This window comes from Notolabrus celidotus, chromosome 18 (assembly GCF_009762535.1).
Source record: "Notolabrus celidotus isolate fNotCel1 chromosome 18, fNotCel1.pri, whole genome shotgun sequence".
Taxonomy (NCBI): Eukaryota; Metazoa; Chordata; class Actinopteri; order Labriformes; family Labridae; genus Notolabrus; species Notolabrus celidotus.
In genome coordinates, this window is record NC_048289.1 from 13,075,310 (window position 1) to 13,098,582 (window position 23,273).

The following is a 23,273-nucleotide window of genomic DNA, read 5'->3' on the forward strand; positions in this document are numbered from 1 at the left end:
GGTTATAACTGTGGGAAAGTGGGGTGTCGTATTTCATAACACATTTATCTGGAGGTGGAAAAGTCTCCCTTTAATCCGCCAATAGAGGAGATAGGCGGAGTCCAGTGGAGTGGCAGCAAGCAAGGCTACCACTTGACTTTGGTGTGAGGACATTTGGAAAATTTCTCAAGGATTTCTGCAATTTAAAGGCTTCTCTAAAGGTATGTCTAAGTAATTCTTATACACATATCATAACTTCCAAGAGTGTAGATTATACTTCTGAGGTTCAACTTGCTGTGTATTTCTGTGCTTTATTTGCCTAGAAAATAGGCATACGTGGCATGAAGCGTGTCTGTGTGTTTGTGTGTGTGTGTGTTTGTGTGTGTGTGTGTGTGTATGTGTGTGTGTTTGACAGTGCGCTGGGGTCCAGAGATATGTCACTGTGCCGGGTCAGTGCAACTGCTTTGCTCTACCAGAAAGCCTGTTGGATTTGTAGCATTAATGTTCTGTTACTGCACAAAAACAGGAACAGTGTGTTCTGTCGCAGAAAGTGTTCAACAATGTAAAATTGTCATCCAGTGTTTGATCCTCCAAAGGCATGGTTTTTCAGAAACACATATGTAGCAGATTGTTGCATCAGCCGAGCTTTGTTTTGTTTTTTTCCTATCCTAAATTGAACTTCGACAAGGATGGTGATGAATTAAAGTGCTGTTGGGAGAGTAAATATTTGCCACGTGGTATGTTTACAATAGGAGGACACGTTGGTAAAAAGAGACTAGATGATGAAACTTGTCACTCAGATAGGTTTATGTAAAGGCTGTCAAATTCTTGATTAAACGAGTTGCCAATAAGCGGCGACAAAAAATACTAAAACAGCTGTAACTCAACGAACTTCGTGCTCAAACTTGCATTGTACGGTCACACGTGTTGGAAAATAAAACCCTAAGAGGATCGGTTTATGGTGCGTTCAGGGCCTCTGGTGTGTAAATGAGAGCCAGTGGGACTCAATCGTGCAGCTCTTTTTTAGGAGTAAAAATCTGCAAATCAAAGATGAAAATACTGTTTTGTGGGGCCTATACGTTTTTAAGTTGCTCCCATCAAAGACAAAAAAACTTCAGTGTTAGAGGGCCGATATGTGATGATTATGTGGAACAATAAATATGTCTACTTTTTTTTTTTTTTACCTGAAGTAAATACTTATTAACTGCAGGGTGTAGTTACTTAACATTGTGGTATAACTACTTCTTCTACTACAAATAGATTTCTAACACTGTGTACAGTCAGCTATTTGATTATTTGCCAATAGTGAAATCAACTTATTGGAATACATTGCTTCAGTTTTTTGCTTCATTAAAAAAACAACAACATTACATTACACGCTTCCAGCTTTTTAAATGTGTTGTTTAGCTAGTTTCCTATCATCGTATACTAAATGTTATGCCTACACTTTGATTTTGGATTGTTAGCACCCCAAAACATAACTTTGAAGATATTTACAGGCAATACTTGTGTTACTGTGTGTATTTCTCTTTGAAAAGAAACATATTAGAGTGGCAATATGTAAACCCTCTCTGCTTAAATCTTAGAGAAAATGTAATGATTAGGGTTGCAAAATTCCGTGAATTTTCAAAATTGGAAACTTTCCATGGGATTTAACGGGAATTTATGGGTATTAATAGGAATTTATTGGAATAAACAGGAATAAACCAGGAATTTACTAAATTGAAGGTTGGCTCTTAATAGTGAACTTAAATATAGTTGGGGAAAATATATTTTAGTATAATCCTGACTAAAACAACCAGATTTCATGCAAGTACAGTTGAATATCTATGCTATTCCTCAATCACATGCACATAGCACACTGCTTACTGCGGGGCTATTGAGACCACTCCCCCGTATGCACTTTTTATTTGCATGTTGAATGGGACTTTGTTTGGGTTGCATTTTTGTTAATTTTTGAATGGGTTGGGTTGGAGGGATGAGTAATATTTAACTCAACGTTCATGTTTTTTTTCTTCAATGAAAGAATTGATTGTTCAATAAAATATTTAACACTTGATAAAGTTCTACTTACAAATAAATCTGTTTTAATTGTATTATTTTCAGTGGATGTTTGCTTATATCAAAACAAATATATATGCTTGTATATGATACCTTTCCATTAAATTACCCTCAATTTCCAGTTAATTCCCATAAATTCCCATAATTTTCAATTTGGAATATTTCCAAAATTCCCCAAATTTCCGAAAATTTACAGGAGATTTCCCACCCCTTTGCAACCCCAGTAATGATATAAAGTATTAAAAAAAGAGAAATAGCCATATGCGTCATAAAAATGCAAAGGAAGCTATTAGCAGTCCAGCAGCCCAAGTGCTTTGCTGATTTTACCTCATGTCTTACCTCTTACAAGTCAAATAGGTAATCATTGTTATTTTTTAGGGAGGCCAATCAGATTTCAAGGGGGCTGCAGCCACCCCCCAGATCCGCTCCTGCAGTCATCCTCTGGCATGCTGGTGTTCTTGTGCTTGTGCTTGTGTCGACTGTATTTTATACAGTCTATGGTCGAGGCCCACAGTGAGGCACAAATTTCTTACCGCCCATGAAAGCAACACAAAGCAGTGGTAGATGTGGGATGGGTGGGGCTCATTGTATTACATCACGGCGGAAGAAACAAACCCACGTCTACGCCAATAGAGAGGAAGTGGATGAGGAGATTATTACCGCGTTTATGCTCTTGCATTTGTTTTCATTTCCGTATGCGTCGTGCAATCTTGCTTTTTCAGTGTTTTTTTTTTTATTTGACCATAAATGTAATTTAATTCGGCGAATGAATAAGAGAATAATTGAGCTCGCGACGTGGTTCACGACGCGGTGACAGTCACACGGGCTCGTCTCAGCCATAGACTGTAAATAAAAATGGACAGCGTTGCTCCGCCTCTTCCCGTTGTACGGTTCTGAAGCCAAAAAAATGAGAGGCACCCTACTGCAGGCAAGATGGCGCCGCCACAACATCCACACCGGAAGTCCATACCGGAAGTCCATACCGGAAGTCCATACCGGAAGTCCATACCGGAAGTCCATACCGGAAGTGATTCTTTAACCCCCTCTCTACCCAATGCCGGATGCTTCGAACTGGAAGTTTCTTCTTCGTGTAGCGTATTGATTGCATTAGTCTGTCGCTGCTAAATCAATTAGCAGAAAGCTAATTGTGATAGAGAGAGTGAGTGAGAGAGATCCCGCTGTGTATGAAGAACAGAATAATGTAGAGTGTTAGTGTGTGTGGGGGGAGGGGATGAGAAGGAAAAGACTGTAAGTAAGAGGGAAAATACACTCAAGCTGTACACAGAGATCTATATTCACCACAAAAACAACAGAGGCTCCCCAGAAATGTGTACTGTACATCTATCATCAGTGGCTGACAGTGGTGCCTCAAGTTGAAATATTTTAGTCCTAATATTTTATGTTGATTTGGAGTTTGTAATAGCAAAAGTGCATTGTTCTTTTTCAAGTACAACATTATCAATACAAAAGGGTTAAGACATCATACATATAACATTAAAAGAACATAAAATAAAGTATAATTCTACATTTCAAGTAGGGGTTGGATGGAAAGAAACAGTAGCTAGGTATACATTTGCAGTTTTTCTAGTCATTCTAATTGAAGGTTCCAACTTCAATGTTTTCATGGACGCCAAATAAAGTGATCTTGTTAAGACATTGGTGTACATGCATCAAGCATTCAATCTGAATAAAACTGTTTGACAAGCTCAGAGTGTTTACGCCCATCTAATGTCTCAAAATAGAAGGAGAAACCATTCCCTCCGTTTGTTCTTGTGGTTAATGAACACCCCTGTCACTGTGTCATTCTAACGTGTTACAAATTATGTTAAAAAAGAAACAGTCACCACACACCTCTACATTTTCCTCCTCCACTCGCCCCTGCACCATAGATAACATTCTGCTCTTCTCTCGTGACTGTGGATCTACTCTGGATCTGTATTTCATTCATTCATTAATCTATACATGTGATCACATAGGCAGACAGCATGCAAGGTAATTTGGAACAAACACTACAGCAAACTTAGATAATGTGACAAGTCCCCATGGAAAGAGACTCCTGCACACTGCACAGTTATCATAATGAACCTGTGGGGAACAGCTGTGCAGGGAGGAAGAGGGGTCACTGGGGGAATCAGTCAAAGGGAAGCAGGTGTGCAGGGGCAGGACACACACCACAGGGAACTGGTGGGCAGGTGAGGTACAGTCAGGCTAACACAACATAAAATAACATATGACCCAGACAAAACAAGAGAGGCATATGCAGATGTCATCACGGCAGCATCATAATCAGCTTTAAGTATTTCAACACACACTCGGAACAAAAGGCTGTGCATGGCTGAGACGTTAACACTATAACTTAGTGATTCGTGCAGGCTTCTAAGTAACTTGAATTCTCAACAGCCTATACACTTTTGGAGTCAATCAACTAGTCAATAATACTGATACGATTAAAATGTAAGTGCAAAAAAGTTCATAGAATTATGCGTAAACCTACGTGTTTTTGAAGGCTTTTATTTTGCGTTCACGTTCCTGTTTTTCAAGGCTTTTATTTTTTGAAGGCTTTTATTTTTGTAACTTCCGGTATGGACTTCCGGTGTGGGTGTTATTGCAACGTTTTTAGCTTTGTAACTTCCGGTATGGACTTCCGGTATGGACTTCCGGTGTGGATGTTGTGGCGGCGCCATCTTGCCTGCAGTAGGGTACTCTTGAAAAAAATCCCTCTCCCGGGCATCGCCATTGTGCAGCCAGAGCCTGTGAAGCCACTGTAATAAGCTCTACCCTACAGCGGGACGTAACAAGACGCTGTGTGTCCTCTGAAGTTTCACTCCACGGCGGCTGTGAATCAAAGGAAACCCGGAAGTAAAACCCCGTTTTTTAAACTCCAATAACTAATGAAAAAGAAACTTTTCAGGAAAAAGAGGCCTTGAACACAAAACACTCAAATACTAACTACATCTCACCACAGCATACAGCATACTTAGTGACTGTTTTAAGGTCCGTCTTTTCTCTGTTATTAAACTCAGCTGATGTTAAGTTTCGGTTAAGTCCGAGCCGCTGCAGCGTCCAACCAGTGAGTGATATTCGATAAGGGGGCGTGTCTGCCAGGGAAAAGACTTCCGCAATGTCTGCTCTCGTGTTTCCTCGGTTAGCAGTTTAGAGCTTTGAGAAGCACCCATTGTCGCAGATTTTCTTCGTTTTCTGTCCTTTCCAGAGGTTCTTCTACCCCACAGTTCACAGTCGTCGTTGAGCAGGTCGGTTTGCTGTACCACTGAAGTGATTTTTTCCATATGTGCTCACTGGAAGTCTACACAAAGACAGATAGTAAGGTTCATGTACTTGGCCACGCTGTCTGGTTTATTTGAGTTACTGTAGGCTACATCTCGAGCATGATATTTAAGGGTTTATTTCTCTAAAGGGACAATAGAAAAAAGAGTTGTTGTAACAGTTATTGCTTTTACTATTGTGAAAATGGGGTAAGATATGTCTGTTGGATCTCACTAGTCTAATCGGGGATTATTTTGCACCTGTTAAAAGGCGAATACACTTAAACTAATTAACCACCTGGTGGGATAACATCATCGGTCTGCTTCTGTGTACATGAAACAGTAGTAGCGTACAGGTCATTAAAAAACATGTACAATGATGAGATACAATTTATCACACAGTAGAAACTTAAATTAAGAAAAATGCATACAATATACCCTAAGTAAAAAAAAAACTGTTGTAACAACTGTCTAAAGATATTATAACCATTCAATCATAATGTGTACACCACTTTTTCTTTTTTTTTAACATTCTTTTTATTGATTTTCACATTGAAAACAATAGCTCAGGACATCTTAACATACTTTTTGCATAGTTGGTCTAATAGTCACATCCAGCATTCAACAGTCCAGCATATTGCAGTTGTAATAGACAGTTGTATTGTACATTGGTAGAACAATCCTTAAGTATCTTCATTATAAATTGCACTTAATATTTAGAAGATTCAGAGGTCTCTCACATTTTCTTTTAAAAGGATGAACTCTTCTTCCAATACAGTATCTCAACTTCTCCAAAGTGACAACATCAGATATCAGAGACTTCCACAATATAATAGATGGATATTCATCTCCCACCCACTTTGTCATTATAGCCTTCCTTGCCAACATTAAAAGAAATTGAATTATTTCATTTTGTGTCCTCAAAAAAGAGTCTGGTACACTTCCAAGTAGGCACAAAAGTGGTCTAGGAGGCAGATTTTGCCCTATCACTGCACTGATTTCTCCACATACTGCCTTCCAGAATAATTGAATCTTTTCACACTCCCGGAGACAGTGTATTCTAGTTCAAGTATTTGTTTCGCACTTGGGACAGATTGGGGAGGCTCCTGCTGTGAACTTACTGTAAATATATGGAGAGATATAAACATTATGTAATATATTGTATTTCAATTCTCTATATCTGTTGCATATTGAAATCCTGGAGGGCAGTTTCAGAGCTTCCCCCCATGTCTCTTTGTCTATTGTCACATTTAGGAGTCTACACCATTATGTTCTTAGTGGTGCAAGTTTGTCCAAGTTTAAATTCTGTAACTCAGAATAGAATCTTTATATAAAGTGATCATGCTTCGAATGATTCAGGAAGAACTGTGTACACCACTTTTATATCATGGCATCTACACGTGGAGATAATTGTATGTCTGTTGGTGAAAGGATCAATCAATCCTTATCTGGTACTATCCACAGTAATACATCATAAGTTAATCATTAACCTGAGTTATCAGATACATGTTGAAAAGTAAAAGGTATACTACATCCCTCTGCTATGTAGTAGAGTAGGAGTGTAAAGCTGCATGAAACAGAAATGGTTACACTCAGCTTAAATAAATATAGGCTGTTTTTGAAGCGGCCTGCTACATACTACCTACTAATGTAGCAGGCAGTAGGTACAGCCTACTACATACTGTGTTTGAATTTAGTCTGTAGTATGACTGTTCTGTTCGATCTGTATTGAAGCACGCTGGGCCAGACGTCACTGAATTTACGGTTTCGGAAAGCAGAAGTAAACAAAGGCCAAGCTGATAGCGAAACTGCTTCTTTAGCATCACTTATGATTTAAAAATGCTAAGAAGTGGTTTATGTGGAATTTACTAATTTTCACAGCACCTAAAACTGAGTTCCCCCATCAAAAGAAGAAGAGAAAAGAAAGAGCGTAACTTTAGCGCTGTGCATTATGGAAAAGAGTACGCAAGGGAGACTCGTCCGATGCATAGGCTGTTTTCGAAACTGCCTACTATACTAGCAGTACGTACTGATTTGGCCAAAATTCAGTATGTAGTAAGTAGTAAGTGAACAAGAGCAAAATCTGCAGTATGCCAAAACTCCCTGGATGTCTACTGATTCGGGAAATTTTCACAGCACGCATCGGACCAGTCTGCCTTGCGTACTGTTTCCCATAATGCACAGCGCTCGTTCTGCTTTTTCTTTTCTCTTCCTCTTTCGATGGGGGGAACTCAGTTTTTTTTAAATCATAAATGATGCTAAAGAAGCAGGTTATCTATCAGCTTGGTCATTGTTTACTTCTGCTTTACGAAACCGGAAATCAAGTGACGTCCGGTCCAGCGTACTGTAACACAGATCGAACAGAACAGTCATACTACATACTAAATTCAGATGCAGTATGTAGCAGGCCGTTTCAAAAACAGCCATAGGCTACTGTGAAATTTTCCCGAATCAGTAGACATCCGGGGAGTTTTGGCATACTGCAGATTGTGCTCTTGTTTACTTACTACTTACTACATACTGAATCTTGGCCAAATCCGTACGTACTGCTAGTATAGTTGGCAGTTTCAAAAACAGCCATAGTGTAATGCAAAACCCCATAGAAACAAGTGTGTATTATTACACACACACACACACACACACACACACACACACACACACACACACACACACACACACACACACACACACACACTCACACACTCGAGCGTGATGGGGTCATAGAATGTTCATCTTAATGCTACACATGATCGACTTTACAAGATCTTTGAAAAAAACTGTTGCAGGAAGTCCTCAACAAAACAAGAGATCTCTGTCGACCACCTTAGATGAGGCAGTGCAGTTGTGATGTACTTTTTCCCATTTTGACTTGTTCTTTTTTGTCTTTGTCGCCTGTCGTTTTAGATGGAGAAGCAGCCTTTGCCAAAAGACGATGACAGGACGGAAACCACTGAGGCCGAGGTCGATTGCTATGCTGCTGCAGAGAGCCAGCAGGGCTCGTCTGAGCCTGCCGCCAGAGCAGGGTGGAACAGTAAAATAGAGTATTTTTTAGCACAGGTGGGATTTAGCGTCGGACTTGGCAACGTCTGGAGGTTTCCGTACTTGTGTCATCAAAATGGAGGAGGTGAGTTCCTACTCCTATAAGTATGGTTTTGGTACTCTTACTCATTTATTGTCTGATGTAGATGGATGCAAAAAGTTGCAAGCTGTTATGAAAAAATAATTACAGTCCTCAATGGTTCAAGCAGTGTTAGTCTCCCACTGTTGCTGCTTTTGTAACAGCTGACAGCTATCCTGCAGGATGGATAATACTCATTTTCAAAGAACAAAAGAACATTGAATTTTGAACTATTCTGGTAACTTCCGTCTGCAACACAAAGTCGAGCCCCATTATCTGCTTTTCCCCTTCATTCTTTTGTATTTTTGTGAATCATAATGTGGCGTTTATCTGCTAACTTAGCACTCACCACCTGTTTTCTTCAGGGGCTTTTCTCTTGCTGTATGTGCTACTGATGCTGTTGGTGGGCATCCCTTTGTTCTTCCTGGAGCTGGCAGCCGGTCAGGCCATCCGACAGGGCAGCATTGGAGTGTGGAAGTACATTTCACCAAGGCTTGAAGGGATCGGATACTCCAGCTGTGTGGTGAGAGAATAATTGTTGAATGATTGACCCAAGGACCTGAACAATTAGGCTGTTTAGTATATAGTGTTGCTTGTTTGGACTGAGAGCTATGGCGTGATGAGGTGTGCAAGTTTTTCAAGTAAGAAAACATAATGATGAAGTATCTGCAGAGAATGGACATAGTTACTTTCTTTGCATAAGCATCCCTCAAGGCTGGGAGTTGAGTTTGTTGTGTCTCTTTTATCATTTGAATAACAGCTGTAGAGATAAGTATTTTATTTTCCTATGACTGTTAACATTGTTCTTTGATCTTCTCAGGTTTGTTTCTTTGTGGCTCTTTACTACAATGTAATCCTGGCATGGAGTCTTTTCTATCTCGGGAACTCGTTCCAGAACCCTTTACCTTGGCAAACGTGTCCAGAAGAAGGGAATGTAACAGGTAAACATTCAACATTAACAGAAGACACAAGCAGCTATTTACTCTCAAAAGTAAAAGCTGTGTTTACGATCAGTAACCTATCATCCTTTTCCTCTTTAAACCAGTACAAGAATGTGAAAAGAGCTCCCCAACCTCCTACTTCTGGTACCGCAAAGCTCTGGATATCACAGACTCAATTGATGAGACGGGCTCTTTCAACCCGTACATCGTCTGCTGTCTGCTGGCTGCCTGGACTATCGTGTGCCTGGGAATGTTTAAGGGAATCAAGAGCTCTGTCAAGGTAACTGTGATGTGTTCAGGCTCCTGGCTAGATTAGACTTATCAAGAAGCTATTGTTAAAAATGGGATGTTATACTTGCATTAAGCAGCTGCCAGACACAACTAAAGACACCTGGACTGAGACATTTTCCAATCAGTAATTCTAGTTTGAAGTTTGTATATTTTCTCAACAACATGTGTGCTGGAGTAGAATGAGTCGTGTTTTGTATAAACCTGTTGTTTTGGAAATGGATCTTGGAAAGCTTGAAATAGTTTAGGACTGGTTCAGCTGAAGAATAAGCCTTACATAACAAAAACACGAAGAGAGGCTCTGTGTTACTGAGAAACGCCAACTCATTGAGAAAATTATGTCCTGGTACTTATAACCTGGTACTTTGTTTGGGTAATCTCAGTTTGGTCAAATCCCAGTCATGTGTTTGGGCTTAGATCTCATTGTTTGACGTCTCTGGAATGTCTGGCTTAGGTGTCGACCTACTTCAGTTATCCACATTGTGTTAAGGTAACAGCGGATGTGTGATATTTTTATTCTTCAGTACTGTTTATTTTGTTTTCCTTGTTAAAATCAGCCAATTCAAGCTTTTTCAAACAATCCAAACCTTTCCCTAAAGCTCTCTAGGTATGACTGAAGCTTATGACACTTTAGATAAGATAAAACTTTATTAGCTCTGTGGAGAAAGTGGGTTGTTGAAGCAGCAAAAGTTGACATAATTATTAGTCTGTTGGAGCACAGCTTGGTAATAACAAAATACATTTTCTTGGGGGAAAAAAGAGGCATTGATTTCTGTAATTATATTGTATTAAAGGCACACAGAAACCTGAAGAAAGTCATCTCTGCACTCGGGCAAATTCAATTACTTGACTTCTACGAATAGCTGTCTAGATTTCCTTGTTATTAAAATAATTCCATCTCACTTTCTAGGTGATGTATTTCTCCTCCATCTTCCCCTACGTGGTGCTCTTCTGCTTCCTGGTCCGAGGACTCCTGCTGGACGGGGCCTTAGAAGGAATCACCTACATGTTCTACCCCAGGGTACATGCTCATAAAATAACTGGTAGATTGTAGAGTAGTGACGCAGATGTGAATATGTCCCTGACTCACCTGAAATTCCCTCTGTACTTCCCAGCTGGAGATTTGGGCAGACGTGCAGGTGTGGAGGCAGGCAGCCACTCAGGTCTTCTTTGCTTTAGGCCTCGGCTTTGGGTCCATTATCGCTTACTCCTCCTACAATCCCAAGAACAACAACTGCCACCGCGATGCCTTCACTGTCTCCTCCATAAACTTCCTCACATCTGTGCTTGCCACTCTGGTGGTTTTTGCTGTGCTCGGATTCCGTGCCAAAAAGAAGGTCACAGAGTGTGTGGTCAGGTATGTTTACAGAGACCTTCACTCCATTGAATGTTAATGCAAGATTCATCTGTCTCTCCGGGGTTTGGCAGACCTTTTCTGTGATTTTGCAGCCTATGGAAGCTTTTCTTTTCTTTTTAAGTTCCCATACAAGTTGTTATTTTTTGTGGCTTTTTTCTTTGTAACATTTACACATCAGCTGTGAGCCACTGGGACAGAAAGTCCGATAAAAGCCACCCATTGGATAAGGAAGCTGTTGGTCTTCTGACATCTCAGCTGGACAAATTTTGATTCAGTATGCCTGTTAGTGTGTAAAAATGAATGAAACTACATTTAAGTAACATTAAGTTCTTATTTTTCACGGCATGTGCTTTTCATATTCACAAAGCAGAATCTACCTTTATTTAGTACATTTGTTTTAGGTGCTGTGATGTAAAAAAACCAAAAAAAACTGCAATAATAGAAAAAGGGATTACTGTTGTACAGTACACTTTTTAGGAGCTTTAACACTAACACAAAATTCAGCTGCATGTGTGAAGGCAAACAGACAAATATTTATCCTTTTTAAAGTTATGTTTTAATGCATTTTTGCCTTTTATTGGATAGGAAAGCTGGAGAGAGACAGGTAATGTGGGGAGTGGAGAGCGAGGGAAGATATGCAGCAAATGGTAGAGGTCAAACCTGCGACCCCTGCGACAATGACCATAGCCTTTGTATATGGGGCACACACTTAGACCGCTAGGCCAACGGGGACCCGCAAATATTTTTCCTTGACTTCACCTGCAATTTTTCCTGCCAGCCCTCTGGTATAATTTTTGGGTAAAGTAGGGGTGAGCTCATGTGAGAGAATGAATTAGAAGGATGGGGTGATGACGTTTTTATCAGGCGACAGCTGTTCTGTTGATTTTTTTGCTGCTTGGTCAAAAACATTTTTATGATAACCACAAGAAGGCATTGAGTATTGCATTTATGATTAAAGATTCACTCTATGGTGTCTCCATAACAACACTGTAGTTTGAGGCCAAATTAGAAACCTCATGAAGAAGAAATGATCACACTTAAACTCTTATTAGATCAATACCCTTCAGTGTCTCGACAGCATTGCAGACCTTTGGGGATCAATATTTTGAATATCAAACACATGAGTATGTTGGCATTAATAACTTAATGAGAGAATAATTGGTAAAAAATGTCGAAGAGTTGCAGTGGTTAGTCAAAATTGCAAGGATGCAAAATTACTATTACTATTAAATGAAAATGGCAACACCCTGGAGAGACAAAGGAACTATTCTGTATCACCTACTTCGGTACATGCTGTTGAACCTAGTGTTTTTGCTAAAGACTATTCAAGATCACATAACTGATCTTGTCTTGTTGGATATGCATTTACAATTCCACACACACCTAACTTTATTTTTCCTCTCTTCTCAGTAACATGAAGGAGTTAACAGAGCAGTTTCACAGTGGGAATGTGGAAAGCGCCCTGATGCCAGCCTTTGATTACTTTCATCTCAGTTCTGTGGCTGTAGAGGACTACAGCTCCTGGTTTCAGCAGTACGGAAAATTGGTCCCTGGCAATTTAACTAAGTGTGACCTGGAACAAGAGATGCAGAAGGTAAATATTATATATATATATATATATATATATATATATATATATGTGTGTGTATATATATATATGTGTGTGTGTGTGTGTGTGTGTGTGTGTGTGTGTGTGTGTGTGTGTGTGCGCGCGCGCGCGCGTGCGCGTGTGTGCGTTGTAAAGACTAAAGCTGGATCTTGTTTGTGTTCAGGGTGTGGAGGGCACAGGCCTCGCTTTCATTGCCTTCACAGAGGCCATTTCACTGCTGCCTGGCAGCCCCTTCTGGTCAGCGCTCTTCTTCCTCATGCTGCTTAACTTGGGACTCAGCACCATGTTTGGCACTATGGAGGGCATCCTTGCACCACTCTCTGACCGCTTCAAAACTCTGGCCAACAACAAGACCAAACTTACAAGTAAACATCTGTTACACCTGGTTAACCTTCACCCAAGCCTCAGGCTGACTTAGCAGATAGTTTTTCAGGAGTTAAATTAGCAGTGTTATATTAAGTTTCCTAAGGTTATTCAGGATAAAGTACTAAAGTTTCCTCCCCCCAGTCTTCAGTTGTGTTTTCTCTCTTTAAAGCAGTCGTATGCATCCTAACATGTCTGTTCTGTCTTCTTTCTGCTACAGTTTTCAGCTGCATCATCGGCTTCATAATCGGCCTACTGTTCACCCAGCGCTGTGGGAACTACTTTGTGATGATGTTCGATGATTACTCGGCCACTCTTCCTCTCATCATTGTGGTGGTTTTTGAGACCTTCAGTGTGTCTTGGTTATACGGAGCTGATAGGTGAGGTTACTTTTCAGTCTGTGGGTGACCATCTTAATTCTAAAAACCCGTAATTTCCATGTAAATGTCAGTTAATCATTTCAGTTTTCTGGGTCTCCTCAGTGTTTCTCACAAAAATACATAACTCCTCTCTGTTTCTAAAGGTTCCTTGATGACATTGAGGGAATGCTGGGTTGGCGTCCCAGCGTGATTTACAAATACCTGTGGAAATACATCTGCCTGATTGCAATGCTTGGTCTGCTAGGAGCCACAACTATTCGAATGTTCATCAAACGCCCAACTTATGTGGCCTGGAACGAAGAAATGGTAGGAGCAGACACAAGCCTGTTTCACATATTAACCCCAAAAGTGTTCAGAAGCTCTGCCCCTGTAACTTTCCAAAGTTGCCTGCCACAGATGTCCCTCACAGGGTGAACTTTTGTCTCACAGATGAGGGGTGTTTGGTTGTTGTTGTGGTGGTGATGTGGGGAACATTTATCAAGACGAAAGCATGCTGTGGAGGCCACAGTGTATGGATGATGTGTTGCATATATCCATGAAAATTAAATGGTGATGTACTGAAGACTCCTGAAGTCAAGATAAGTGACCATCAGAGGTCGGAGGCACATCTTTAGGCAAACTGGCTAAATGTGTAAATGGACAGATGTGCAGACATCTTCTCTGTTCTCCTCTTCTAAATGATTCTCCTTCAACCTCCGATTTTTTTTTCTTGGGCTGGGTATCGTTAAAGAATGTTCGATACTGGTACCGATACCAATATCCTAATTTCAATACCGGTTCCTTAACAATACTTTTTTCGATACCAACTTAATAAAATCAATTGTAAATGTTAATTTGTTTATAACAAAAACTAAATTTTTTTTAAGTTAACATATTTATTTCTCAATATATAAACTTTAACAAATATATCAAAACAACGTCCAACTGTTTGTAGGCCTATATATAAATTTCTTTAACATGAAATGAACAGAAAAAGAATTATATAGGTGATTAGATATATTAGCTGACACATGCTCGTGGCGTCTAATTGCTCTTTCGGGAGTTTATCAATGAACACACGTGAATGCCTGCGGACGGGAAAAGTTCAGTTCTCCGCCTCTTTATAATAACAGGACGCACAACTTACTTGTTGGGCATTCACGCACACAGGGACGGTTTGCCTACTCTTCCACTCCCTTAGTCACAAGGATGCGTTTAGGTACCAAAACGTGGTACCGTTTTATTGTACGTGAATCGATACTCGATGGTACCGACGACTTTTGGTCGGTACCTATAAAAGAACCGAATTCGATACCCAGCCCTAGTGACATGTCGCTCTTCTTGTTTTGCATGAGTAGCTTGATAAAAGCGTCATCACCCCCCTCCCGACTTGCTCAAAGTCAATTTTCATTACTATTTCTCGCTGGGTTCTCACATTTCAAGTGTTTGATTTCACACATGCAGCCTACCCAGGAAAATTTGGGAGTTTTGTGCATGTGTGAATACAGCGATACAAAAAGAGAAACTATCACATTAATGTGGAATAAACAACTGTTTGGGACAGTTATTGCAGTGGAGTCTGAAATTAATATTCCTAGCTATGTAAAACATCTACAGCTGTAGGAGTTGTACAGACAGGACATGTTGTAATGTGAGTAAAAAAAGAGCAGCATAAAAACTGACAAATGATGAACAGGTTGGTAGTTACGCTCTCCACACTTGCTTCAATACTTTCAGAGAAGTCAATGTCAGTGACTTCTTTCAGGTAACATTTGATATGAACTCCACAGGTATTTAAGGTGTGGAGTTTGAGTGATTCATTTTTTCCTTCCTTGTTTTTCAGGCCTCTGAGGAGACTCTGCAGTACCCTGGCTGGGCTCTGGCCGTTTTGGCTGCACTGATCATATTTGCCATGATGCCTGTCCCACTGGGCCTGATCCATGCCATTCTGCAGGACAGAACAAAGAAAGCAGCCCGGGACACAGAGATCGGTCAGTACAGCATTGTTAGCACTGACGAGAAGTGTGACACCCCCATGGCTGACATGTCAGAGCTGGACCAAAGGAATGGCACCGCTTCATCCTTTTAATAATCATTATACTTGATTCCACTTGAAGAGATAGAGGTGTGCTCAGAAGTCAGGACCCCGGTAGGACATTTGGGGACAAATTAAGTCCCACAGATTGTGGTGCAGCTGTGACAAAAAGAGCCATGCAATGTGTGAAAAAAGATCCTCTTTTTTTACATTAGAAACTTTTTAACTTATGATAATTAAATTATGTCCAAACATATCCAGGAGCAACACTTTGACAAATATGACTGTTCTAACACCTACATTTAGTAAAAGTTTGGTCAGAACAACTGTTATTGAGTTGTTTTTCTTTTATAAATGCCTTTTCCTTGATATATTTTTTAATCTCAGTTCCGTCCTTGTTTTACATTTGGCCTTCTTAAATTTAATTTTAACAAAATGTCCCCCTAAATTTTGTCACTTTTTCAAAGCCAGCAAATTTAACTGCCTGGTTATTGAGTCTGGAGGCTCTCCTGCATGAGCTCATAGCTCATGTGTATTCTTTTGGAGTGACTGGACTGATGCAAAATTTTGGGTCAGACCTAAAACGAAGAGAGCCTGACAGAGGCTGAGTGAGGTAAGCTATACCTGCACTCATAAAACCAGGAGATATAGAGGTCCGTAAGCTACCAAACCACTTGATATGAAACTATCATCATTCCATACTTGTCAATGCACTGTTGCACAATTTCACATCATGGTACATGATATGTGTGCATGGCATAAAACTGACAAGTTATGCTTTACCATTAGATAAGTACATCTAAATAACATAAATGTATTTTGAGAACAAAGACAGTATTTGCACAAAGACGACCCAACAAAGAGCAGAGCAGAACAAAAAAAACTGTACGAGAAGTAAAAACGACAACCACTCCGACAACACCCAAATACAACGTGAGTCAGAAAATGTTACTGTAGCAGAATCAGTTCTCTCCTAATCAGGAATCTTAACATTTGAGAGGAAAATTATAGTACTGCAACTTAATTTACAACTTTCTATTTTACGTAAACATAGCATCACCATGTCATGTGACATTCTACTTCAGTACACTTTCTGGGCAAATGCTACTGGGACCACTGCAGGATGTTGCTGATTAATTAGCCAGCTTTAAACATTATTGATGCATTGTACACAAGGCATCCACTTACTGGTGTCTACCCAGTGTTTTAGATTTTACAACTAAAGACACACTGAGGCAGAGCTTTGTGTTGATTTGCAATGAGCTGAATTACAGGAGAAAAGCTGAGCCTGAAATATAACAGAAATGTTATATAAATGAGTTAGGAGACTGTTACTAAAGGAAAGAAAGTTAACTCAGTTATTTATAAATTCAGTAGAGCTTTTGGGGAACAGTATTAATGCTATGCACCACACAGAAGCCATTCAATCATGTTTACAGCTCAACAAAAACCTGAGTCTCTGTTCTCTTCAGATTGATTTATCTTACATTCTCGTTACTGTAATGTTTACAGATGTATTGTGTCTCTACAGTCATACTATGTGTGCATGTTAACACTGCTGATGTACAGTACAGTACTTGAAAATTCAGCTGTTGGCTTTGTGATTGATGTTTTAGTGTCACTATTTTCTTTTATTAGTAAAAACAATAAAAAAACAACCCGGTCTGACTCAAAGTTTCAATCACCCTTTTGTGTTGCTTTCTGTGTTGTCAGACGATGATGACATCATGGTTTAAATAAGAATGTAAATTACTGTTTGAAATGTAAATATGTATTTAATACAAGTACAAAATCTGAGAGAGGATGTGATTCACATGTCAGGATTCTTACATTCAGTATTGTTACTGGATCTTTGCATGACATATTTTCTGTGGAGGGTTTTTTTTGGAGGTAGTTATTTTTCGTCAGATTTTGGTGTAATATAAATGTTCATACTGTAACATATATTTTTAGACTTCACTGATTGGTCATCAGTGTATACTTTAAAGCTTTTTATTCTACATGAACGATGTACTTTTTTACAGTTTCAGTGGGTTTCTATCAAAATGAACTGAATGTGAATGCTGTTATGTTGTATGTAACAAAGTGCCTTCAGATTTAATTAGGCTGATCAAAATTTTAAATGTATAGATTGACTTTTTATTTCCAGATTAGCTTTTTAGAACGTAGTCTTTGAGGCTGTTTATTATTAATGTGAACTGTAATATAATGGCAATGTAATATATTTTAATAAAGTTTTCTTGAAGCAGTCAGTATTTTCAAACATTATTTGATTTCTCAAATGTTATTTCGTCATTTCAATTTTGAACTGACTTTCACTGACAAGATCTTTAATACGAACTTTGAAACTCTTTTTTTAAATCAACACTTTAAGAAAGTCATTTTGACAGTCAAGTTGGACTCCTGCATGTCATCCTCACTTTCTCTCCATTTTATTCATCTTCACTGCCATATTTAATAAGAGGCAAAGGCCAAAAACATCTTTAAAATATGCAGTTTCCTAGTATTTGTCCCTGCTGCAGCATGCCTACATTCCTGTCTTAAAGGGACAGAGAAGATGTCCTCTAACATAACAGTGCTGTTCATCTGTAACATTGCCTGCCTGGAAAAGATGAATCATATCTAGATTCCTGCCAGTGAAAACATCTGCACAGCTGCACTTTAGTGCAAAAAGTAGATGCATAAGAAGATGCTCTTTTTTGCTGCCCTTTAGTCTCTGGGTTGGTGCCCAGCTCTGACTTCAGGTAGATGGATTATTTTTGAGTGTCTTTATAAGGCCTGCAGCTCATGTTTGATCAGCATGATCAGAATGTCCAAGGCTAGCTGGTATCTTAAGCTATGTCAGCACTGTTGTGACTGCAGGACAGTGGGTTCTTGGCACCTTTAATTGTTTAGCACAGTCCTTGAGTGCTCTGTCTTTACAAGGCCACGCAGACTTTGAGAGTGAAACAGGAAACACCCTTCCGGAAAAGGTTTCGAACCGACCAGCTCAGAGGAACAAAAATCAGAATGTTAGAGAGAGTGACAAAACAACACGGATCTCTTTCACCTCTCCAGAATGTTCTTTATAATTAAAGAGTTAAAGCTTCTTTTGGGGTGAAATTAACATTGAGGTCTCTTTATAGCCTAAAAATGCCATCGTGAAGAGTGGCATTATCTATGCAGTTATGTTTAATGTCTGAAACCACTGGTGGGGGATAAGGTGTCAGGTCAAGTGATTTACTGTGCAGCTGATACAGCCTCTTTTCACATGTTCAGCTACCACTGAAAATGCTCCTCTTGTCTTTTGTCGGCTTTTTGGCATGACAAGACTCATCTGCTCAGCAGACCTCAGTGCTCTGGAGGGGGCGTAGATGTTTATGAGATCAGCGATGTGCTGAGGTGCCAGGCCATTTAGTGACTTAAAAACAAACATTAAATCTTAAAATTAATTCTAAAATGGACAGGGAGTCAGTGGAGGGAGGCGAGAACAGGGCTGATATGCTCAAGTTTGCCGGTTCCTGTTAAAAGGCGAGCAGCCACGTTTTCGACTACCTGTAAGCGAGCGAGGGAGGCCTGGTTAATGCCAGTGTAAAGTGCATTGCAGTAGTCCAAACGGGTAAAGATAAAAGAATGGATCAAGCACTCAAAATCATTAAAAGATACAACAGATCTAATTTTGGATAAAATCCTCAGATGATAAAAGCTGGTTTTAACTACTGAGTTTATATGTTTATCAAGTTTAAAATCTCTGTCCATTTTGACGCCAAGGTTTGTGACTATGGGTTTTGCATAAGTCTGCTGGGAACCCAGGTCTATAGGAGAGACACCACTGGCTCGACTGGGTCCAAACACCATGACCTCAGTTTTATCTTCATTTAAGTTTAAAAAGTTAAAAGCCATCCATGCCTTGATATCCTTCAGGCAATCTAGTAGGGGTATCAGGGAGCTCTATTGCAACTCTCTTCTGTTTGGCCTTCCACACAAAACCCTCCATAAACTACAACTGGTTCAAAATTCAGCCAACCATATCATCACACATACCGCCTCCATCCACCACATCACACCCATCCTACAACAGCTCCACTTGCTCCCCATCACAGACCGGATCAACTACAAAATACTTCTCCTCATCTTCAAATCCATACACAACTTCGCCCCTCCACATCTCTCTGACCTCCTCCATACTGCCACACCAGTTAATGAGTGTATGAATCAATTTCACAATAAATTAAGGTGTACAACTTTGTCAAACTAATCCCTACAGGTTTAAAGTAATTTAATTGCACAATAGTTTGGAATTCACATCAAAGGCTTAACACTTCCCATCAGCACAATGTGTGAGACACAAGCAGTTCATTTTTGTGTCAGCAGGGAGCTCTGTTTCTCTCATGACTGAGCGTCAATCGGACACAGCAACACTTTAAATCTTTTAATGAGGTTTGTATTGATCTCACATCTTTAATTTTCTATTAATAGACCTACATTTGAACACTGAATCACCACTTTCCTGCCACAACTTTTTACTTAGCTGTACTTCTGTTGGAAACCCAGAACAAGTGTCAAGTTTTAAAAGCTTACATGACAGTTTTCCTGGAAAGAGCCTCCAGCCCACTCAAGAAATTTCTGTCACACTTTTGTCTGTATCACTGTGGCTCTTGTGTAAGCCATTCTTTTGTTGAAGTGGATGTGGAGGAGTACTCACAGGTGTCCCCTTGGAAACAAAAGGTGTCTGGGGAGTCCAGTTGTCTTGGATGCAGTCTCACTTCAGTCAGCAAAGAGTCAGAGAGGACAACACCCAGCAGAGAGAGACACGATATCCTCACTTCCACCTCAGGTAAATACAACGGACAGAATTCATCAAAAATGTTGAAATCTGTCTTTGCATAACTTTGAGTTTGATTGTTAGTAGGATAGGGAGTTGTCTGAATAATAAGAGGCTTTTATAGAACAATGTTTGCTGCATACAAGTTGGAAGTTGCAAGTTGTGGAGTTAAAACACAAATGCATTAATGCTTCGACTGTTAGTATTTTGGAGAAACCCCCTTATCCACTTTGTTAAAAAAACTGATTTCATATACTGAACTTCCACATTTTGGAAACCAAGCTGAAATCTTTCACAAAAAAACAACAGGTCTGTTGTATTCACTGTTCGATGATTGCAAGTATCTTGATTTACATTTGCAGGTGAACCAGTGGATGACCAGCATGGTCGGCCTAGCAGCTCTCTGCCTGCTGTTGGTGTTTACCCTCAGCAGCTCCCAGAGCACCCTGCAGTCTAAGCAGGAGATCAACAGGCATCAGGGCCCAGCAGCACCTCCACCACAAATACGGGACCTGCTCAGCAAAGAAGAAACCACTCATTTAAATACAAAGCGGACATGTGAGTCTAGTTCAAAGACATTATGTCAGCTGAACGGCAAACATTCATCCTCATTTTGATCTTAACTTCTCTTAAAATCTCTGACTCTTTGTTGTGTGTGCCGCCACAGACGCCCATGCTGACAAAGATAATGCCAAAGTTGGTCTGTTCATCGCTGCAGCCATTGGCACTTTTGCTTTAATGGCTGCTGTGTACTGTATCTACAACAAGTTCTACACCAAACAGCAGTACCTACACACTCAGCTCGAAGATGACTCAGGTAATTTCAGAGATTTTTATATATATATACATTAAGCCCTTGCACTTAAGTTTGAGCTCATACAACTGAATCAGAAACCAATACGAGCAAGGATTTTATCTATTAATACATTTTTATCTCATCTACTAAACTACAAAGTGGCACAAGAACAAAGAAAATTGTCAGTTTAAAGCTTTGAAACTTCTTCAACAGAGTGACAAAATGAGGCTTTAGACAGAAATAGTATGTGTCCTCACATCTCAGACACAAAAATAGATTTTCCTCCAGAGGGGAACACTAGTATTATCAACATTTCATCTTTTTCCCACTCTTCTGTGGCATTAGTTGTTCAGAAATATCTCATACCAGCTTGTTTATTGAACATGAGCATGCCATGTAGTGTTTTCATCCTTGCACTTCTCGCTTCTGCCATTTGGAGGCACTAATAAATATTGTTGCATGGTGCTCCTTGAGGATTAAAAATTCAACGGCCAACACTAAATGTGGAATAAAGCCACAGAAATGTTACTAACGAAATTGTATCAGCTTATATCTAATACAAAAGAAATATCTAAACATTTCTCACAAAAAGTCTCCTTTGTGTTTTTCTTTGTGTTCAGATTTAACCACAGACCCCATGGATCCTCCCGCTGTGTTTTTCCACGCCTCTGCTGCCTCCAGTGCGGCAGATATGCGGCGAGCTGGCTATGGCTCGCTCTCTGACACTCCCTCCGTCATCTCTGTGCCACCCAGCCTGTCTCCTCCCCCCTCTGCCATGCCCTTCCCTCCCCTCTTCCTCTCCTCCCACTCTTTGAGAACTATTTCAGCCAAGGATCTGGAGAGGAGCTGCATCTGATACTGAAGGTTAAGTAGTTCTTATACGGACGTAGAGATTTTATTCCAATAAAAATAGACTCAAAAGTTTTAGTATTTTCAGGCCAACTTTACTGACAAATTGTACATGTTTTATTATCAGCAGAGGAAAGGGTACACTATTTGTAGAAAGAATGCATTGGATTGTACTTTCATTGAAACAAAGCCATGTTCTGCAGCATAGGTATCAAATACACCGGGTGCAACTGCAAAACCTGTCTAATCACCACATAAGCATGTCAGTCAATTCCCTCTGACACCATAATTCTGAATGTTGTTAAAACATCATATCTAAACTGAATCTATATTTCTGGGCTCCAGGTTTGCAGATTCTATGAACATAATGTATTCTGAAATGTTGGTTCTCTTAAGATAAGATAACATAAGATAAGAAACTCCTTTATTATTTCACCTCTTTTTAATTGATCAGCTATTGAAAACCCCAGACATGCTGAAATCTTTGTTTAATATGAATAAAGGATTAACCATTATATTAGAACAATAGCAAGAGGGCTAATGTTAGCTTTCAACCGCAGCGGTCAGCAATCTGAGTGTTAGCTGTTATCACGAGGAAGCTGTAGAGTTACAGATTATTGCCTTTTAATAATCACAATTTGTCAAGTCTATGGTCTCTGTCAGCTACTAATTTTTTTTGATAAATGGGAGCTACTCCTGTGTATAGAGATTTGTGGATAAAAAGGCCAACAAGCTCTATGACGCTGGGTGTGTTAAACATGTGAGTCGCATAAGGTGAAAACATCCGTGGACAACTACACAGGCCACCTGAAAGCTTGTCTAACTAAGGGTGTGTGGATCTATTTCAATGGGTTGGGCCATAGACTGTATAAAATATGGACGTAGTATCCATGACATCACCCATCTGCTTCTGAAGAGTTGTTTTGAGGCCAATCATCAGCGGCAGCCATATTGCTGCTGTTGAGCGACTGTGACGTAAAGAGGCGGGCTTTGAGCCTCCTAGCCAACAGCTACAGTGTCCCCGCAGGCAGCTTTGCCTCTCATTGGAAGACTCGTAATCTAAATATCTTCGAAATTGCCATGTCAGAAAAAAATTCACACCCCCGTACAGTGTGTGCCGATCAGAAATGATCTATCCAGACTACACTCGTCTTTTGTACCAGGCTGTAAACACGTTTATTTCTGCTGTAAAGATAGTCTTTTTTGAATTGGTGTGTACATGGTTTCTGGTACTTCCGGAGCCAACCTCAAGCAGATCCTCAATGAACTGCAGTTTTTAACACTTCTGCATTGGCCTCATATTTGTAGACTGGAGGTTGCCGCTTGGTTTGGGCCTCATTTTTTATAAATGAATCACCTGATGTAGACCGTCACATTGAAACATTGTTATCATTTAAGTTATCATGCCATTGATGGAGGGTGCAGGCCTGTCCTCTTTTAATTGATAGTGT

At 39.9% G+C, this 23,273-nt stretch overlaps 1 protein-coding gene across 2 annotated transcripts; it reads left to right on the plus strand.

The window, feature by feature from the left end:
• Positions 1-36: 36 nt before the first annotated feature.
• On the plus strand, positions 37-17,375 carry LOC117829801 (sodium-dependent neutral amino acid transporter B(0)AT2-like). Of its 2 annotated transcripts, none has more exons than XM_034707477.1 (12): positions 37-200; positions 8,208-8,427; positions 8,787-8,944; positions 9,242-9,362; positions 9,467-9,642; positions 10,561-10,671; positions 10,766-11,007; positions 12,418-12,601; positions 12,780-12,981; positions 13,200-13,359; positions 13,503-13,665; positions 15,182-17,375. In XM_034707477.1, exons 2-12 carry the CDS (start codon positions 8,208-8,210, stop codon positions 15,425-15,427), a joined length of 1,983 nt encoding a protein of 660 aa, XP_034563368.1. In that variant the 5' UTR covers positions 37-200; the 3' UTR covers positions 15,428-17,375. The 2 variants fall into 2 exon arrangements, with proteins under 2 accessions (XP_034563368.1, XP_034563367.1); XM_034707476.1 differs by lacking the exon at positions 37-200 and adding an exon at positions 5,142-5,291.
• Positions 17,376-23,273: the final 5,898 nt, after the last annotated feature.

What these genes read in the sequence shown, in the direction of transcription:
- LOC117829801 (XM_034707477.1), top strand. Translation starts at nt 8,208, where the DNA reads ATGGAGAAGCAGCCTTTGCCAAAAGACGATGACAGGACGGAAACCACT. An exon ending in CCTACATGTTCTACCCCAGG is followed by an intron (nt 10,672 to 10,765) that starts GTACATGCTCAT and finishes TGTACTTCCCAG; the next exon opens with CTGGAGATTTGGGCAGACGT. An exon ending in TGGAACAAGAGATGCAGAAG is followed by an intron (nt 12,602 to 12,779) that starts GTAAATATTATA and finishes GTTTGTGTTCAG; the next exon opens with GGTGTGGAGGGCACAGGCCT.